The sequence below is a fragment of the Microtus ochrogaster genome, chromosome 21 (assembly GCF_000317375.1).
Source record: "Microtus ochrogaster isolate Prairie Vole_2 chromosome 21, MicOch1.0, whole genome shotgun sequence".
In the NCBI taxonomy this organism is placed as follows: Eukaryota; Metazoa; Chordata; class Mammalia; order Rodentia; family Cricetidae; genus Microtus; species Microtus ochrogaster.
In genome coordinates, this window is record NC_022022.1 from 2,283,954 (window position 1) to 2,301,373 (window position 17,420).

Sequence of the window (17,420 nt, forward strand, 5' to 3'; positions counted from 1 at the left end):
ACACACACACACACACACACACACACACACACACACACGTGCTACTGGAGAAGGGTAAGGAGTGCTATGTCATTCACAGATGAAGCACTGGCAAGGACAGATGTAAGTGGCTGTCCAACAGTGACCAGAGCAGTGACCCCTGTGTCACCTTTTCTTCACAGATCGGGGACCAACCTTCCTCAGTGCAGGTAATTTCCACCCCTTGCTTTCTTTCCCAAACATGGTCTCCCCTCAAAGCCTGAAGGAAGCATTTGGACCCAGAAAGAGCTGTTTCCGTGCCTGTTGACACTGTTTGTCCCTCACAGGTGACTGTGGTGGTAGGGAAGGCTCCACCAACAGTAGACAGAGGCTCAACAGCCAGCCCCCTCCCCACCCGGCCAGCAGACCCAGGAGAGAGGGAAAGAAGACAAATTCTTTGAGCTGGTGAGGAAGTGGTGCTATATTTAGCCTGCAGAGCAGCACGGAGTGGCTGAGCCTGAGGAAGAGAGACAGCACCGGGAGAGGTGGAGTTAAAGGCGACCAGACTAGGATTCACCGAGTCCTTTAAGGCTGACTGGCTTCACCTGACCGGAAGAAACGAGTCCAGATTTTCTGCAGAACCCTCTGGGCATATGGAAAGGACCTCAGAAACAAACCATTCCTTTCAGGACAACTGTTCAGGTCCAGGCCAGGCCCCTCATCAAAGCCCTTGATTTGGGGGCTAGCGAGGTCAGCCCATCCTATCCCGGGTCATTGGGAAGTGACAAGGTCATCAGCAAGCAGTCATTTATCAAAAGGGTCTCATGGCAAAGGACAAGGGACAGAGAGGGTAGGGTGTGGGGGTTCCAAAGCACCCTTCCACATCCAGCTGGATAACTGACCCTCCTACCCCTCCGCGGGACCAGCAAGGCTGAGCCTCACCCCTACAATCTACCCCTGGGTTCGGGAGATGGGAGCATCCAGTGTCAGCTGAGAATGCTCACAGAGAGGACAGGGATGCAGAGAGAAGGTTCCCGGCATGCACAGGTTTAGAGGCTGCCTCTACCAGGATTGCGGAGACCCCCCAACTTCACCTAGCCTCAGCTCTGGCACAAGGCACGAGGTCCTAGGGGTGACTCCACTGCTACCCCATCCCTGGTCCTGCTGCTGGACAAGTGCCCACTGTCATTCTGCGGTCCTCCCCTGCCCCCCTCAGCAACTGCCTCCAACCCCAAGCCCCCCACCTGGGTGCTTCTCCAGTCTTGCCTCCCTTCCATCCTTCACCAGCGCTGCCCCTCTACCCCTAAGCCACCCCAGCCCAGGCAGGAGAGACAGCACCCATTCTCGGGCCCCAGCCAAGGTCATTTATCATGGGATTGGGGGGGGGACATACATCAAGGTGAGGAGGGGACTGGAGTCTGAGGGAACCCCAGCTTATCTAACAACCCCTCACCAGGTTTATCTCCAAAGAGTGTAACGGGGACTTAGGCTAAGGTAGGAAAAAAAATCCTCATAAATATGTGTGCATGTATGTATGTGTGTATATACATACATTTACATATATGTGTATATGCACATATATATTTATTTATTCAAGTATATTCTCAAAGCAACTGAAATAAATGACCCCGTCCCCAAACCGATACCACCACCACCCTCACCCCTACAGCAGGGACAGTCACCCTCCTCATAAGCAAAGCATCAGAAATAAAATGGCTGCAAGGCTAGGCAAGGATGCTTCTGCCTTGGGAGGGGTGGAGGTGAGAGGAGAGGGGTCTCACCTGAGCTGGGTTCCCGGGGTCAGGGAGTCCCCGGGTGAGGGAGGGGGTCCAGCCGCAGGGCTGAGGCAGCAGCAGCGACTGCTCCTCTACCAGGGGAAGCAGCACTGCAGACCTGCCCCCCGCACGCGCTCCGGCCCCGCCTCCGGCCCCCCTCCCCCGCTCCAGTGAGCAACGGGAGAGACCATTGTTGGGGGGGTGGCGAAAGAAAAGAGGATGGGGAGGGGACTTAGGACACAGAAAAAAAAGATGATGACGGCACTGGAGGGGATTGTCAGGGCGACAGCGGGAAATGACAGTCTTTCTCAGTCCCTTCCTCCTAGCACGAGATGAACTAAGGGAAGACGCTAAGAGTGGTTAGCGGAGCAAATGGGGAGACAGAAAGGCGGTGATGAATGAACAGCCCTTTCCTTAGCACCCCAAGCCAAGATGACAGAACCCAAGACTCCCAGCCCCAGACGCTCTTTCTTTCCTTTTCTGCTGCTCTCTGGAATTAAGAACTCACCCAAGGCCACACAGCTTAGAGCCCAGGTTCACCTGACTACGTGAAAGCAGAGATAACAAGGTGTGGTTTCAGTACCCAAGAGCCAGAGTCGGTGACTCCTGGGTCCCTGTCATCTGTCTCCTCCAAATCCAGTCCAGACTGTTTACCACAAGGCGGACCTCCTCCCTTCTCCACGCAGTTGCTGGGAGCAGAAGCCAGTGTTGGAGAAGGGATTTGTTTGTTTGCAAGTCTGACTAGCTGGACATTTTCCATTATTTCCACTCTCTCCAGTGACTTAAAAAAAAAATTAAAAAAAAAAAACCTCTTCCAGAGGAGGGCATGAACTGGCTTGGGTTCTTCTTGTGTCTCTCCCCATGTCATTGTCAGATGACCTGGACCCTGACAGATCCAAGAGCCATCACTTGGTGGCACACATCACTTGGTGTGGCTTTGCTCCAGAAGTCAGGTGTTTTGAAGGTGCACACCCTGAACCAGTCTACTCCAGCAAGCCCGTGGGACTGTCTGCACAGAGCACAATCCAAAATCTGGCTCAGATGTCCTCTTTTTACACTCTGTTGGCTTTTAGCCAAGCCCCTGCCTCCTTGAACCTCAAGTTTCTTGTTTAGAAAGTGGAGTGTTTTGGACTGGGTACTACATCAAGTTGTTTTTAGATGCAATACTGTATGAGTCTGCTTGGTTAAATGTGGGTTCAGAATGTTGAGCTCTATTAAATACCAAAGGCCAGAGGTCTGTGTACTGAGAGATTTCCAGATCTGCTTGGACATGTTAAATTTACTAGGCAAGGAACGGGGACCTAAGTTTCACAACAGACACCAGTTTACCCTAAAAGCTTACTCTTACCCAGCCTGAAAATGCTTGTGTCCTGTACATCTCCCCCAAAAGCCAAATCACAACCATGTCACTGTATAGTTGCACAGTGGCAATACTGAACAAGAGGGTTTGTATCTTTAATGGCATCTGGCCATGCCCTGTAGGATGCCAATGAATCCAACAACACCTGGCACCAGTCCTCTGCCCCACCTCTCGGGAAGCCTTGCCAATGCTCTAGAAGTACTCTAAATCTGCTGGTTGGAGGACTCCTTCCAGGATGGCACAGGCAACAGCGCCGCCCACGTGGGCCTCAGGAACTCGCCCTCTCCTGGACTTTCATTGATGAAACTTCTTAAGGTCAATACATCTTTTAATTTAAATACATTATTTCCCATCTTCGGTTATAGCCAATGCTGGCCGGCAGGAAGCTGCTTCTCTCTCAAGCAATTCTGCACACTCTGCATGACATGTTAGCCTCCCAGAAGAAATACTGTACTTGCCAGCCAAGAGTGCTACAAGCCTGTAGTCCTTGCTAGTCAGGGAGCTCAGGCAGGAGGATCACAAGTCACACGCCTGCCTGGGCTACAGAATGAGTTTAAGGGCACCTTAGTGAGACCCTGTATCAAAATAAAAATGGTGAAAAGGGCCCGGGATATAACGGGAGGATTCGATTCCCAGTACTACAAGCAAATGAAACAGGGAAATGAAGTTTCTCTTTAGATTCCGAGGGAAGACTTCAATCACGCACTTCACCGCCTACACTTCCCGAGTTCCCTGAACTGGATTCATCAACTCCAGCTTCTTCAGTTGGGTACCAGGCCCTTCCAGCTCCTTCTCGCTCATTCTCTTGCTACTGTGTCTGCGTAGGTGATCCCACATTTACATCTCCAACCCAGGTCTGTCTCCAGCGCGCCGAGTCAACACGACCACCTTTGATGTCTGATAAACAGTCACGGGGCAGCTGGAATTCCTGAGCCTAGAGCCCACAGCTGCAGTAGCATCCTCCCTTTTACCCAATGCTATTCTGAAGGGCTCCGTGGTCACCAAGTGAAAAGAGCTGAGAAGCACTAATACCTCCACGAGTCTCCACACCTCTGACCTCAGCCAGCGCCCAACAGCCCAGCTCTAGTGCAGTATCCACCCCTCTGCATGGCAATCCCACCTTTCAAGTTACCGTTCAGCCAGGAGCTGTGGAAACCCCATAATGCCAGCATCCTACTGGTAAAGGCAGAAAGACAAGGCAGGTTGAGGCTAGGCTAGGCTAGGGATAAACCATCTTTTTTATTGAGACAAACAAATCCTATATGGCCCTGGCTGTCCTAGAACTCATGGTATAGAACAGGCTGGCTTTGAATTTACAGAGATCCACCTGCCTCTACCTCCTGAGTGCTGGGATTAAAGGCGTGTGCCACCATGCCTGGCTAGTAAGACCATCTTTTTTTTTTTTGTTTTTTTTGTTTTTTTTGTTTTGTTTTGTTTTTTCGAGACAGGGTTTCTCTGTGGCTTTGGAGCCTGTCCTGGAACTAGCTCTGTAGACCAGGCTGGTCTCGAACTCAGAGATCCACCTGCCTCTGCCTCCCGAGTGCTGGGATTAAAGGCGTGTGCCACCATCGCCCGGCTAGTAAGACCATCTTTGACAAAAAAAAAAAAAAAAAAAAAGAAAGAAAGAAAGGAAGAAAGAAAGAAAGAAAGAAAGAAAGAAAGAAAGAAAGAAAGAAGACTACATTCAGACGTCAGTATTTTTCTAAGAAAGTCTTCCTGAACTTCCAGACTAAGCTAGGCATCTTTTGTCCTATCCCAAAGCGTGTTTCGGTACTGTGCTGTGCCAGTTCTGACAGCAGTTACCTGTTGAGCTTGCATCCTCGCCACTAGCAGAGGCTCTGGAGGAACCATGGAAATGTTATATTGTCCTTACTCATTTTGTCTAGCAATTAAGACGTTTATATCGCTCCAAATGAAAAGCCATGTTAACGGTACACTCGGTAAACAAAGTTTCAGCTAAGCATGGTAGCGTACGCCTTTAATCCCAGAGAGGCAGGAGTTCTCTCTGTGAGTTGCTGACAAGCCTGGTCTACATATCTACATGGGTTCCAGGACAGTCAGGGCTACAAAGACCATCTCCATATTAAAAAAAGAAAGAAGTTTCCTCCATATTCCCTACCTTCCCAGTGATAATTTCCATTGGTTATCTATTTTTCCAATAAAAGCAAACACACACATATGTGCTACCCCTTAGATAAGGTAGCAGCATATCATATATAGGCAAATTGTATTAATACATAATACACGGCATGTGTAATTTCATTTACTATAACTTACACTCCACCACTCAGTCACAGCGCTCTAGTGTGTGGCTTTTCCGTGCCCAGTCCCTTACTGACTTTCCAACTCAACTCCATATAGCCTTACAACGGATACTTTTCTACACGTTACTTTCTTTTTCCCTCAGTTTTTTGAGACAGGGTTTCTCTTAGCTTTGGAGCACATCCTGGAACTAGCTCTTGTAGACCAGGCTGGCCTCGAACTCACAGAGATCCGCCTGCCTCTGCCTCCTGAGTGCTGGGATTAAAGGTGATATATCACCATGTTATTTCTGCTGCTAATGTCCCCATCATGAGCCAGAGGCTAAGGTCTACTCTAGAACAACTGCTCTGGTACAGGCATCTGGTGGTTGAGCCACTGTAGTCTAGCAGCGGCACACGTGACCTCTACAAGGGGAAACGCCCTCTTTCTATACCACTCCCCCACAGTACCCGACCGCTCTTAAAAGTCACTTCACCGAAGAGTAAGAAGTATACTTTTATTTTCTCTATACATCTGTAAAACAATTAGGACCAACATTTTGAAACAGAAATGAAGAAAACCCCCCCTGTGGAAAAATGACACTGAAACAGGGACAGAGTTGCTGAGGAGCAGTGCACTAGCCCTGACAAGCTGTAGCAACTCTGATTGGTCCAAGAAATGGCGGTACTGGGAGGGTGTAAGAGGGAAACGAAGGATGGCAATTTACTGAGGAAGTGGGCCCCGAAGTGGACCACGAGGGGGAACTGGGGGTCGTGGAGTGGGTCTGGGTGGAGGGAGGGGCCCCCGCTGGTAGCCGTAGGGAGGGGGCCTTGGAGGACCAGTGTATCCATGAGGGGGCATCAATGGAGGAGGCCCACGCATACCATGCGGAGGCATGGGGCCTGGATGACCTGCAGAAAGAGAAAAGAAAAGTTAATAAAAATGAAAACAAGTAGCAGTTGATGCTGACGGAACAGAAGAAATGCGAGAAGCCACAGAGGGCAGGGGACAGGGCAGTGACAAAATGCTGTAAGAGGACACGCAGAACTGCCAGCTCGGCCACACAGGCCCCATAACCCCAGCACCGAGGCAGGAGGAGGAGGAGGAGCCAAGGCTACCCAGGGGGGTAGAGACTGTCTCTCTCACACACAGAGAAATGTATGTGAGGATGGATAAAGGGCTAGCACCTACTCACCCATGGGAGATCCAAAAGGAGGCCCTCGGGGGGGCATGCCCATGGGAGGAGGTCCAGGATGCGGCATTCCAGGAGGTGGCCGGGGTGGAGGTTGTCCTCCAGAGCCTGGAGGCCCAGCATGGGGGTGTCCTAGGCCATGGGGGCCATGGTGGGCCAGCTGCATCTGGGACATCCCTATGAAAATAAAACAAAGGGAAAGGAGACAAAAGAAACAAAGCGCAAAGAAAGAACAAAATGACAAGAGTGACACGGAGAATATTAAAACAGGGCTACCACTGTCCTTCACCTGTCAACAGTAAGACTCAACCAGTTCTGTAGGCTCTTCACTTTCCTTCTATGATTTTATTTTTATATCAATACTTGTCTGAAGGTGACTGACAGCAGTGGCCAAAGTAGCCACGCTGCTAATTTACCTCCAAGTTTGTTTAGCACATCAGAAATATCTTTTCTCTTGATGTGAAGAAAAAAGACAATGAAATGTGCACTCGTTTTTCTTCTATGACTCAAGCACAGGGATGCTGACAGCATGTATACAACAGCAGAGTGTTTGCTCTAAGACAGGGCTTGGGACGGTGGCAGTCATACCCCAGGGCAAAGGCTTCATTCTACAAGGCCAATGATATCTCCCAGCAGCAAGGTGATGCCACACACTGAGTTCGAGGCCAGCCTGGTCTACAAGGACTAGTTCCAGGACAGCCAGAGCTATACACAGAGAAACCCTGACTCAGGAAGCTCACACCTGCATTCTCCAGCATGTTGAAGGTTGAGGCAGGAGGATCAGTAGCAGATGAAGAACAACCTTAGCTACCTAGCAAAGTTAAGACCAGTCTGGGCAACATAAGACTCTGGCTCAAAAAACAATAGAAACTAAATTATAAAAAATAAAATAAATGCCAGTGGGTGGTGGTGCACACCTTGCAGGTGGATCTGGTCTACAGAGATAGTTCCAGCATACCAAGAAACCCTGTCTTGAAAAACCAATAAAATAAAATAAACTTTTTTCTTGCCATAGTAGTGCACACTTTAAATCCCAGCACAAGGGAGGCAGAAACAGGCGGATCTGTTGCGTTTAGGCTGGCCTGCTCTACAGTGTTCCAGGCCAGCCAGGAATATATTGTAAAGCCACCACCAGCACTGAAAAAAGGTTCCTTAAGAGGACAGCAGAGTGGACATCAACGGCTCCCGGCAGAAAGTCTGGCGTGCGCAAATCGCCAAACGGCAAACACGGAAATACTAATAACTAGGCCATCAGGAGAACCTGAGTATGGAGTGCTATGGCAATTTCATAAGTGACAGGAACAGAAGAATTTTAAGGACACATCTATGAACATCCTAGAAAAATCACTCAGGAAAAAGTAGATCAAAGACAGAGAAAATTAGAGCCAAAGAGACAGGAGATCAGCAGTCATTACAGGTGCAGGAGAGCAGGGTGCCGGCTTGTGGCCAAGGGTGGGAACACGCGTTAGATTCGCAAGTGGATGACAGAACAGACAAACTCCCAGAGCAGTGAACTTAGCGGCTACAAACAAGGGCTGTGGAAGAAGGCTCAGGAAGGAAAGAAAAGCAACCTGTGGGCTGAGGAGCAGCCTTATCTAGCCTGTCATCAAGATCCATGGACCAGAGACCCAGAAGGAATCAGTACCTGCACATTTAGCACTACAGATAAACATAGAAAAGAGAACCAAACATAAAGTCTACACAGACAGAAAGGGGGGGGAGGGGGACTGGTCCAGGTTGCTAAGGCTGATAAGTCACATGGAGAATAAAGAAAAACAGAAAAACACAAGAATTTCAAACAGGAAGACATGGCTAGTCACATGCATAGCAGTGGTTGAGAAGCTGAAATGGCTGGTTGGTGGTGGCGCCATCTTTAATCCCAGCACTTGGGAGGCAGACAGGCAGATCTCTTAAGGCATGCCTGGTCTACAATGCAAGTTCCCAAAACGAAACAAAATCAAACAAAAAAAGGAAGCAGAAACATCACCTAGATTTGGCAACCGAGTTACTACCTGGGAATGGGAGGAGGCTAAGAGTAAAAACAGCAGCAAGTACAGCCTATTCTGCAGAAAATGAAAAGCTGGAGATGAAGTGGGAGCGTATAGAAGTATTGTTTTCTGACGGAAAGGGGGACCCTGGACTACTTCCTCCCAAGACAAAGAGCAGCGGCCGGGCAATGACCAAGGCAGTCTCACAAGCTCAGCTCCTCTTCCCAGCAAAGAGCACTCACCTGGATGGGGCATCCCACCTGGGGGGAACGGGTGAGGATGTGAATGTCCGTGACCAGGATGTCCAGCTCCTGGAGTTCCCGCTGTTGGGGGGCCATGTCCTCCAGCCCCAGGTGGCATCGGAGGCGGGGGCATGGCTGGGGGTATCCCGGGAGGCAGGGCTCCAGGAGGTGGCACCGGAGGTGGGAAGGAGCCAGGAGGAGGCATGCCTGTGTAAGAAGGGAGAGTTAGTGCTAGTGTCCAGCCTCCTCCCAGCACACTGAACCCCAGCCTCCTGAAGACACCCAACAACTTCGTCCCTTCCACCACCGCTCCCTGTTCTTACTGGCCACTGATTTAATGGCTCACTCCTTCAGGGCCTTTTCTGCCCCCTGACTCTCCCCCTCCTATGGGCCTCCCTGGTGTAGTTTGAACTAAAAGCTTTACCTGGTGGAGGAAGTCCAGAACCCAGGGATGAAACCACAGGGTTGGGGGCAGAAGGTGGAGGAGGTGCGTCGGCAAACAGCTGATGAGGGCGGTCAGCCTGGGACAGGGGGTTCTGGGCTGCCAGAAGTCGCTCAGCTGCTGAGCCATGGCGCTCGCCCTTCGAGTCCTTCTTGAAGGCATAGGACACAGTGATAGGACGGTTACACAGGTACTGCCCATTCATCGCCTCGATTGCTGCGTCCGAAGCGTCAAACGAAGCGAAGTTAATGAAGGCATAGCCCTTGGAGTTGCCCGTGTCTGGGTCCCGCATGATCTTGGGGGTTTGTAAGATGACCCCAAAGGCGCTGAAAGTATCATAGAGCAACTTCTCATCGATTTCGGGGTCCAGGTTCCCAATGAAAATGTTGGCCCCTACGTCCAGGTTTTTGTTGTGAGCGGAAGCCTTGTTCACCCGGATCGGCTTCCCATAGAGCTTGATCATATTCATGATCTTAATGGCATAGTCGGCATCCTCCTCGCTCAAGAACTCAACGAAGCCATAGCCTGCGGAATCGGAGCAGAGAAGGGACCACTGACTACTCAGGTGAAGGGAAGCGAACATTAACTCACCAGCCTCCAAACAAGGACCAGGACGGAAGGGGAAATCTCGCTTTAGCTGAGAACAATTCCAGTAACTTCAAACTAAAGCTAAGAGAATACTCCAGAAACAAACTACGAACTGAAGCCTAAGGAAAAGAAATCTTTAGGGTGCTCCTTCCAAAACAGTTGGGACTACTAGGGTTGAGACTCTTCAGGGGCCGTTAACCCTACGTGGAGTTCCTTCTTGCCATCCACTCACCTTGGTGCTGGCCAGTGACTCTGTCCTTTGGCATGTGGGTGTTGACCACTGGCCCTGCCTGGAGAAAGAGTTCCCACAGCAGAGGTTCGCTTACTTTCTCGTCTAGACCGCCCACGTACACCGTGGCATCTAAAGCGAGGGAGCAGAAGGTAAAGGCAAGGTCAGGAGTTAGAGAAGGAAAACAAAAATGAAAAACGCTACCTAAAGCGCTGAAGCCTCCCTCTGCCTGCCTAGTCGAGAAAGTCCGCTGAAGTCTAATTCAGCGCTCTTTCCTGGTGGGCTTCCGTCTGTTTGGGGATGGCAGTGCCGAAGGGACTGGATCTAGAAGCATCACCCCTTACAGGCCTAGGCCTGCACCCGGCCTCCAGGCCCAGCACCCAGAGGCTGGCCTCACACCGGGAGAATCTAGTCTCCCACCCTGGCAGACACGCTTCTGGCACTAATCCGCCCTCCGCCTCCCCTGCGCCCATCTTGGGCTCTTCTCTCTCAATTACCCTGATTCCGTTCGGATATCGGTCCGGCAGCCATGGCGAAAAGGCTCCCGCCGTCTCTAAGCAGCAGCACCGCCCTCTGACCTCAGTTACTACTTCCACTTCCGGGCCAAGGCTCACATTGGGCGGGGCCGGCGGCAGGGGAGGAACCGGAAGCGATCGCGGCCATCTTAGGAGTCGGATTGTCTAGAAAGATGCTCTGGAGCTGTCACAACACCGGGGAGCAACAGACGCAGTCAGCCCCTCTTGATGTAGTTCTCGACTGTCAGAGGATCACACTGCTCCCCAAGTGCAAACTCAAGTGCTAAGCCGAGCTTTATATGTTCCGTGACGCAGAGAAGCGTGCTGGGGGCGGGGGGGAACCACCGGCCGGGGGACGGGAGCTCCCCCAGGTCTGCCTTCGGAAGCAGCCTAGGACCTCAGTCCACGCCCCTCGTGCAGATCCGCTCTCAGCCCTGGCTTGAGCTCCAGGTAGATTGTTTTCCGCGCCTGAAGTGTCTGGGTTCCACTAATGTTTGGGAAATCAGAGACCCAAGGCCAGTATTGAAGCTTTCCACAACACACTCTGATCTCAGCAGCTTCACGCTCTTGTCCCATCGCCTATATAAGAGACACAAAGAGAACCTTTCCCTGGGCGTGGTGGGCGTGATGGCACCTGTTAATCTCAGCACTCAGGCCGGTGGATCTTGAGGCCAGCCTGGTCTACAGAGCTAGTCCCGGGACAGCCAGGGCTACACACACAAACCCTGTCTAGAAAAACAAAACAGAGGAGGTTTCAGGACAGCCAGGACTACACTGAGAGACCTGTCTCCAAAAAAAAAAAAGGAAAAAAGGGGGGCACCCTTCTGTCCCCACATTTCACGTGAATTCAGCCCAGCTCCACCTGACTTGTGTCCTTTATTTCCTTATCAATAACATAAGTGCTATTCTCTCAGTTCATACTTTTCTTCCAACCGCTTTTCTGAGATCATCATTCAACACAAGAAACGCTACCAGCAATGCGTAGAAGTACTGTACTTTAATGAATTCCTTAAATAGAAATACCACTACAAAAATACACAGTGGGAGGGGAGGGTGTCTCCCTTATTCACCTCGTTCCGGTAGAAGACTAAAAGACCTGGTTTCAAAGCCGAGGCGAGGCTTGAGAATGAGGTCTCTAGGACATCTAGGGACTGATCTCACAGTTTTGACTGTTTGTGATCTAAAAGGTATGGAATTGCCTCGGGGGCGGGGCGGGGGGGGGAAGGCAACCACATTCTGAACTGGTTTTGTTTCTTCTTCAAATCAAGAGAAACAAAAATAGCTCTAGTAACCAAACGACAGGCAAGCTGGAGGAAGCTGGAGGTTGAAAGCGCCCGCCTCTGCTACAGAGACTCATGCAGGGAGTTAGCTCCTTTATGGGCTGGGATGTGAAAACTGAGCACCAAAGTCAGATACTAAGAAAGCTTGGCAGAATCGCCCACTCTGTCCCCTCTGCCCTGCCTTCCAGAATGCTAGCAGTTTCAACGGATCTGAGAGAGCATGGTATTTGGATCTCTTTTCTTGCAGTGATCCTCAGGAGATACTCTTGCTGTCAATTTTCTTAATAGTTCCTGGAGACAAGAGAGCTCTTCCTGGAGGCCAGAGACTGTAACTGCTGAAGAGCCCATCTGGGGAGGAGAGAAAGAAGGGCACAAAGGTATATTGTTGCAAGTCTCTCTGGTTTGCTTGCTTTTTTTTGTTTTGTGTTTTTCAAGACATGGTTTCTCTGTGTAGCCTTGGCTGTCTTGAAACTCACTTTGTAAACCAGGCTAGCCTGGTCTGCACACAGGCATGGGCCCCACTGCCCGGCAAAGGAGTAGTATCTGTTTTTAAGATCCTTGCTACTTCTATAGTCTTAAATGCTCCTTCCTCTTCTGCCCGTGCCCTACATTCTACATGACTCAAGCCAGAGGCAGTTTCCCACCACCGATTAGCCCAAGTGGATAAACAGTATCCCAGCTTGATAGGTAGAGTACCCCCAGTTCCTCCAGCCTGTTGCCTTTCCAGCTCTTTCTCCCTCTCCTGTCTGTCTTCCCTTCTCACCTGGACGTCAGGCCTTCCCCTCAGGTAACAACGTTTCCAGAGTCTGATCTGAGGTCCCAGATACCCAGGCAGCAGTAGCCCAGGAGGTAAAGGGCAAGCTCCCCAATGTGAGGGGAGCCCCCATTCTTGATCAGCTAGGCTTTCAGAGGATCTAGCAGGTCGAGGGAGCCAATGAGAAGAGACTACCAGCAAGGAGGGACTGTCGTGCCAAGGACAGAGCTGATTTAGGGGTGTCAGGGCCCCTCGAGAGAACAGCCACGCAGAACTGGGGGGTCCAGGAACCATGAAGCTTTTCTAAAAAAGAAAGTGAAGTCAACAGACAACCGAGAAGACAACCGCTTTCTGAAGTGGAGGATATCCAGCTGCCGCCCACTTGTGTTCCCAGTGGCTGAAGCCCCAAGCCGCCTCTGAGCTCCCATGTCACTAGGCTTAGGGCTTCAGGGTTATTAGGGTCTTTTTTATTTTTATTTATTTATTTTTTTTTTTTCGAGACAGGGTTTCTCCGTAGCTTTTTTTTGGTTCCTGTCCTGGAACTAGCTCTTGTAGTCCTTGCTGGCATCGAACTCACAGAGATCCGCCTGCCTCTGCCTCCTGAATGCTGGGATTAAAGGTGTGCGCCACCACCGCCGGCTAGGTTCATTTTTAGAGAAGCTTGTAATATATGGACATGAAACAAGAGGACTAGCAAGCAGAAATGAAGACAAAAAGGATGCTGTCTGCTATTCTGGGATAGCGGTCTTGCTGAAGACAGGCTACACGTGACAGCTTTGAAAGACATGGCAGCTTTCTCTGAGGATCTCCGATACCCTGTCTTTCTACATCGTCTAGTAGTGTGAGCCTGAGAAAGTCAGGGAAATTGAAGGGTAGGCATTTTACCTGTTGTCTGGGGAGCCAGGAATCTGGGCAGTGCTCCGGACTGTAGCCAGGATTAAGGAATTGTGATATCTGTTCCTTGCTGTAGCGTAAATCCCAGTCCCAGACAGACAGATGTAGATTAGCAGAGCTCCCAGCTAGGGACTGGGAGTCCTCAGGGGGGTAAATTTGTGTATAGGAGTTGAACTGGACAGCGGAAGCAAGAAAAGGGGTTGGTTAGAGCTCAGGAAGTGGCTTCGTGGAGAAAAGCACTTGCCATGTGAATTTGAATGCTCAGAACCCACACAAGGCCAGACACACAGTTCAGGGTCGATGACCTCAGTGCTTCCACAGGAAGACGAGAGGCAGACACAGGAGAGTCCCTGAGAGCGCAGGTCCAGCAAGGCTGGAGTATGCAGCAGACAAACAGTAGGAGGAAGGTGAAGACTGACGCCGGAGCTTGCCCTCCGACCACCGCGGGACTCCTATGGCATGCACACATCCACATTCACACACATAAACATGCACACATGCACACAAATTTTAAACGGATTGTTAAACCAGTGTGTGTGTGTCCACCTGTCCTACATCTACAAACCCCCTTATTTCCTATTTCAGGCATCATATATAGAACAAAAGTCTAATCTCAAGAGGGAGCTCACCCAACCCCTTCCATATACCTCAATTTTTATACATCAAGACCAAATCTCAAAGTTTGAATACTCTACCAGGGGAAGAAAAACCAAAACTATAGAGGTCACTGACCTGCCCACTCTTCTTCCCTCGCTCCCAGGGAGTGTCTTTCAGGAAGGTGAGGGTATCAGGAACCCAGATGCTGTCATGCAGAGCAAGAAGGAAAAACTCAGAGAACTCAAATTCAGCTGGAAACTGCTGGAGGAGCTGCCAAGCACAGTCAAGGAAGAGAGGAAACACTGGGGCCTAAAACAGGAAAAAGGGGTTGGAGAGTCTACAGGGATCTAAAGAAGGGGATAGCAAAATACAAGAACAAAGGGCCCAGGAGCAGGATTCTAAGGAGGTCAGAATTAAGAGCACCAGGATGTGAGCCTGGCCATCTGAGTGTCCACTCAGACTGTGTTCACTTCCAGTGGGTCAGCCTCTGCCATTCTCTCTCGTTTTCTTCGGAATGACCGCCCCCCCCCCCCAAAACAAAACCTAAAGTGTTCTCACCTCCTCACTGCCCCCAGTTTCCCCAAGCCTGGTCAGGAAAGGGTGTCCAGCTGCCACCCACTCTCGTTGCACTAGTGACTGGAAACCAAACAATGTCCGGGCTTCTGGGGCCAAAAGCAGCTGGACGAGTGAAGAGAGGAGGCCATTGAAATCACGATCCCCACGCTCTGGGCGATGAAGAAGGAACAAAAAAGGGGGTCCGAGAAACTAGGGCAGGAGGGAATGAGAAGAGGAAACATGAGAGAGGACAGGAGGGGCATGGAAAGGAAAGGAAGAGAAAGCAGGATTGAGAGGGCACAGAGAAGTGAAGAGAAAACAAAGCTCAAATGAATCACTTCATAGACTTCACCTTCTAGAAACATCCAGTGTCACAGAGGAAGCAGAGCCATGCTTCCTGGGGACCTGCATGGGGACAGGTCCCCATCCACTGATGAAGGGGCCAGAGGGACTAAGAGCATCTTATTACAGCAGGGAGACTGCATAGCTCTGAAGGATGCCTTGGCACAACTGCTTCCTTGAGCACAAAGATGCTAGAATTTAAGGGCGTAAGGAAGCTCTACAGATCTTCCAGTCACATGAAGGAAAAGGTCAGGACTGCAAGGAGCTGACCCAAGGAACTCACCTTGAAGTACTACAGAACGGACTCGAGATGTCACTAATACTGAGATGTCACTGGCCTTTCGAAGACAAGACCTGGAGGGGCATATGAGGAAGGGAGTAATAGATTAGGGGAGAGGCAGATTTCCAAACACCTGCTCCTTCTAAGAAAGAGTAGTACAGTCTTCTTGGGAAACTGAGGGGGTAATTTATGGAAGGCCATTGGAAAGTCCAAGTCAAGAGAAGGCTGGAGAAGTTGGATTTTATTTTGTTTGTTTCAAGACAGAGTCTTACTAGTATCCCTGGCTATCCTGAAACTTGGCCGGGTTGGACTTGAACTCATAGACATCCACCTGCCTCTACCCTCTACCTCTGCTGCTGCCTTGAGTGCTGGGATTAAAGGTGTGCACCATTACATTCGGCTACAAGTTGGAATTATTAATCAAAATTAGAAAGTTGAGCATACCTGACATAGTCCAACCATCGTGTTCCTTCCAAGGCTGAGAGCCACTTATCTTCATCTACAGAAGAATCTAGCAGAGAGGGATCAAGAAAGGCAAAGAGATAAGGATCCAGGTCTATACCCTAATGGGTTAAAGTCTGATAGAGAGGGTGAAGGAGATGGCTCAGTGGTTGAGAGCATTGGCTGCTCTTCCAGAGGACCCAGGTTCAATTCCCAGCACCCACATGACAGCTCACAGCTATAACTCAAGTTCCAGAGATCTGACACCCTCACACCAATGCACATAAAGGGGTATCACTCCTTTAATCCCAGCACCTGGGAGGCAGAGGCAGACAGACGTCTATGAGTTCAAGGCCAGCCTGGTCTACAGCGTGAGTTCCAAGACAGTCAGGGCTACACAATAAGACCCTGTCTCAAAAAAGCAAAACAAAATAAAATGGTTTAGTAGTGGGGGCTAGATAGAATACTTGGTGTTAAGAGTGCACATCACTCTTCCCAATGAGTGATTCTCAGAGCCACCTGTAACTCCAGATCTAAGTGGTTTAACACCATTGGCCTCCACAGGCACCCCCAAATACACGGCATACAGACACATGTGTACACATGATTAAATATAAAGGAAGGCCTTGGGTTGGATCCTGAGCATTTAAAAAAGGTTTTTGAGTATACAATGTAGTAAATAAAATTCACTGTATACTTAAGATGGGTAGAGTGAATTTCATAAAGATTTTTTTTTTCATTTTTGTTCTGAGACAGTGTCTCAGAGCCCATGCAGGTATGTGTGTGTGTGCCACTGGACCCATATTCAGCCAGCAGTGGAGTTTTGTTTTTAAAGTTAGGGAGCAGAGTGTGGTGGTGCATGCCTTTAATCCCAGCACTCATGAGACAGAGGCAGGCAGGTGGGTCAGTGAGTTTGAGGCCAGCCTGGTCTACATAGTGAGCTGCAGATCAGCCTGGGCTACGTGTGAGACTCTGTCTTAAAGAATAAGAAATCAAAACAAAAAAGATTTGGGGGAAAACAGGCTATTGGTAATCTGTAAGTGATGAAGATGGGATAGAAAAGTGAAGGTTCATGGGCTAAAGGGCCATTCATCTATAATATACAAAATAGTAAACCAGGGTAGAGTTGGGGGCTCACAGGTTATTCTCACCAGGCAGGCAAAGGGCCCTCAGCTTCATGTGGGCAAGCTGGATATCAGCAAGACTGGGCATCTCGTCCATAGAATCTACCAAGACAACATCAGGGTGCCCAGCCTGTAGCATGGACTCCACTGCTCTGCAGGGAAGGAAGGGAGTCAGGAATTACAGCAAGGCGTCTTCTTAGAATACCTAGCCCCAAGTGTCATTGCAACTTCTCACCTGACATCTTCTTTGTTAGGGTCGCTGGCTACATAGAAGCCTCCACATCGGAGAAGGTCACTGCCGCCAGGGTGGTGCCAGGACAAGCGCTTCATAAGGGTGAGAAGAGGGTCATTGTAGAAGAACTATTCTTAAGCTGCCCTTGTCCCAACAATGACCTCACAGGAAGCCCTCCAATCCCTTTTCCCCTGACCCTCTAATCTCAGACTAACCGGTCCACGGCCCTGCTGGAAGTGGGCAAATGCTCTTCTGACCTCACTGTCCAGAATTCGATTAGGGACCCAGAAGTAACCCGAGAGGCTGCAAAACAGAGAGTGACGTCAGAGCTTGTCAGTGACCTCTGCTAATAGGAGCTAGTATGACAAAACAAAGAGTGACGTCACAGCCT

At 50.0% G+C, this 17,420-nt stretch overlaps 3 protein-coding genes and 1 non-coding gene across 4 annotated transcripts in view; all 4 read right to left on the bottom strand.

The window, feature by feature from the left end:
* The window catches only part of Sv2a (synaptic vesicle glycoprotein 2A), a 13,835-nt gene extending 11,988 nt beyond the window's left edge, over window positions 1-1,847 (bottom strand). Inside the window, exon 1 of the mRNA XM_005356944.3 lies at window positions 1,740-1,847. The gene's annotated coding sequence lies outside the window, so the exon portion shown is untranslated. The remainder of the gene's footprint in view (window positions 1-1,739) is intronic.
* Window positions 1,848-5,837: 3,990 nt separating this feature from the next.
* On the bottom strand, window positions 5,838-10,583 carry Sf3b4 (splicing factor 3b subunit 4). The gene is made up of 6 exons (XM_005356945.3): window positions 10,513-10,583; window positions 10,019-10,147; window positions 9,181-9,723; window positions 8,757-8,963; window positions 6,530-6,703; window positions 5,838-6,245 (listed from the first exon to the last, which is right to left on the bottom strand). Exons 1-6 carry the CDS (start codon window positions 10,544-10,546, stop codon window positions 6,058-6,060), a joined length of 1,275 nt encoding a protein of 424 aa, XP_005357002.1. The 5' UTR covers window positions 10,547-10,583; the 3' UTR covers window positions 5,838-6,057.
* On the bottom strand, window positions 6,888-7,014 carry LOC113457286. Its single transcript, XR_003377911.1, has one exon. It is a non-coding gene; the product is annotated as a small nucleolar RNA SNORA19 (small nucleolar RNA).
* Window positions 10,584-11,516: 933 nt separating the features above from the next.
* Window positions 11,517-17,420, bottom strand: part of Mtmr11 (myotubularin related protein 11) — a 9,201-nt gene continuing 3,297 nt past the window's right edge. Inside the window, exons 8-17 of the mRNA XM_013349842.2 lie at window positions 17,245-17,332; window positions 17,033-17,121; window positions 16,825-16,949; window positions 15,677-15,743; window positions 15,236-15,306; window positions 14,614-14,780; window positions 14,191-14,364; window positions 13,450-13,632; window positions 12,574-12,867; window positions 11,517-12,158 (exon numbers count right to left, since the gene is read on the bottom strand). Coding sequence (XP_013205296.2) covers window positions 12,012-12,158; window positions 12,574-12,867; window positions 13,450-13,632; window positions 14,191-14,364; window positions 14,614-14,780; window positions 15,236-15,306; window positions 15,677-15,743; window positions 16,825-16,949; window positions 17,033-17,121; window positions 17,245-17,332 — 1,405 coding nt within the window. The 3' untranslated portion in view covers window positions 11,517-12,011. The remainder of the gene's footprint in view (window positions 12,159-12,573; window positions 12,868-13,449; window positions 13,633-14,190; window positions 14,365-14,613; window positions 14,781-15,235; window positions 15,307-15,676; window positions 15,744-16,824; window positions 16,950-17,032; window positions 17,122-17,244; window positions 17,333-17,420) is intronic.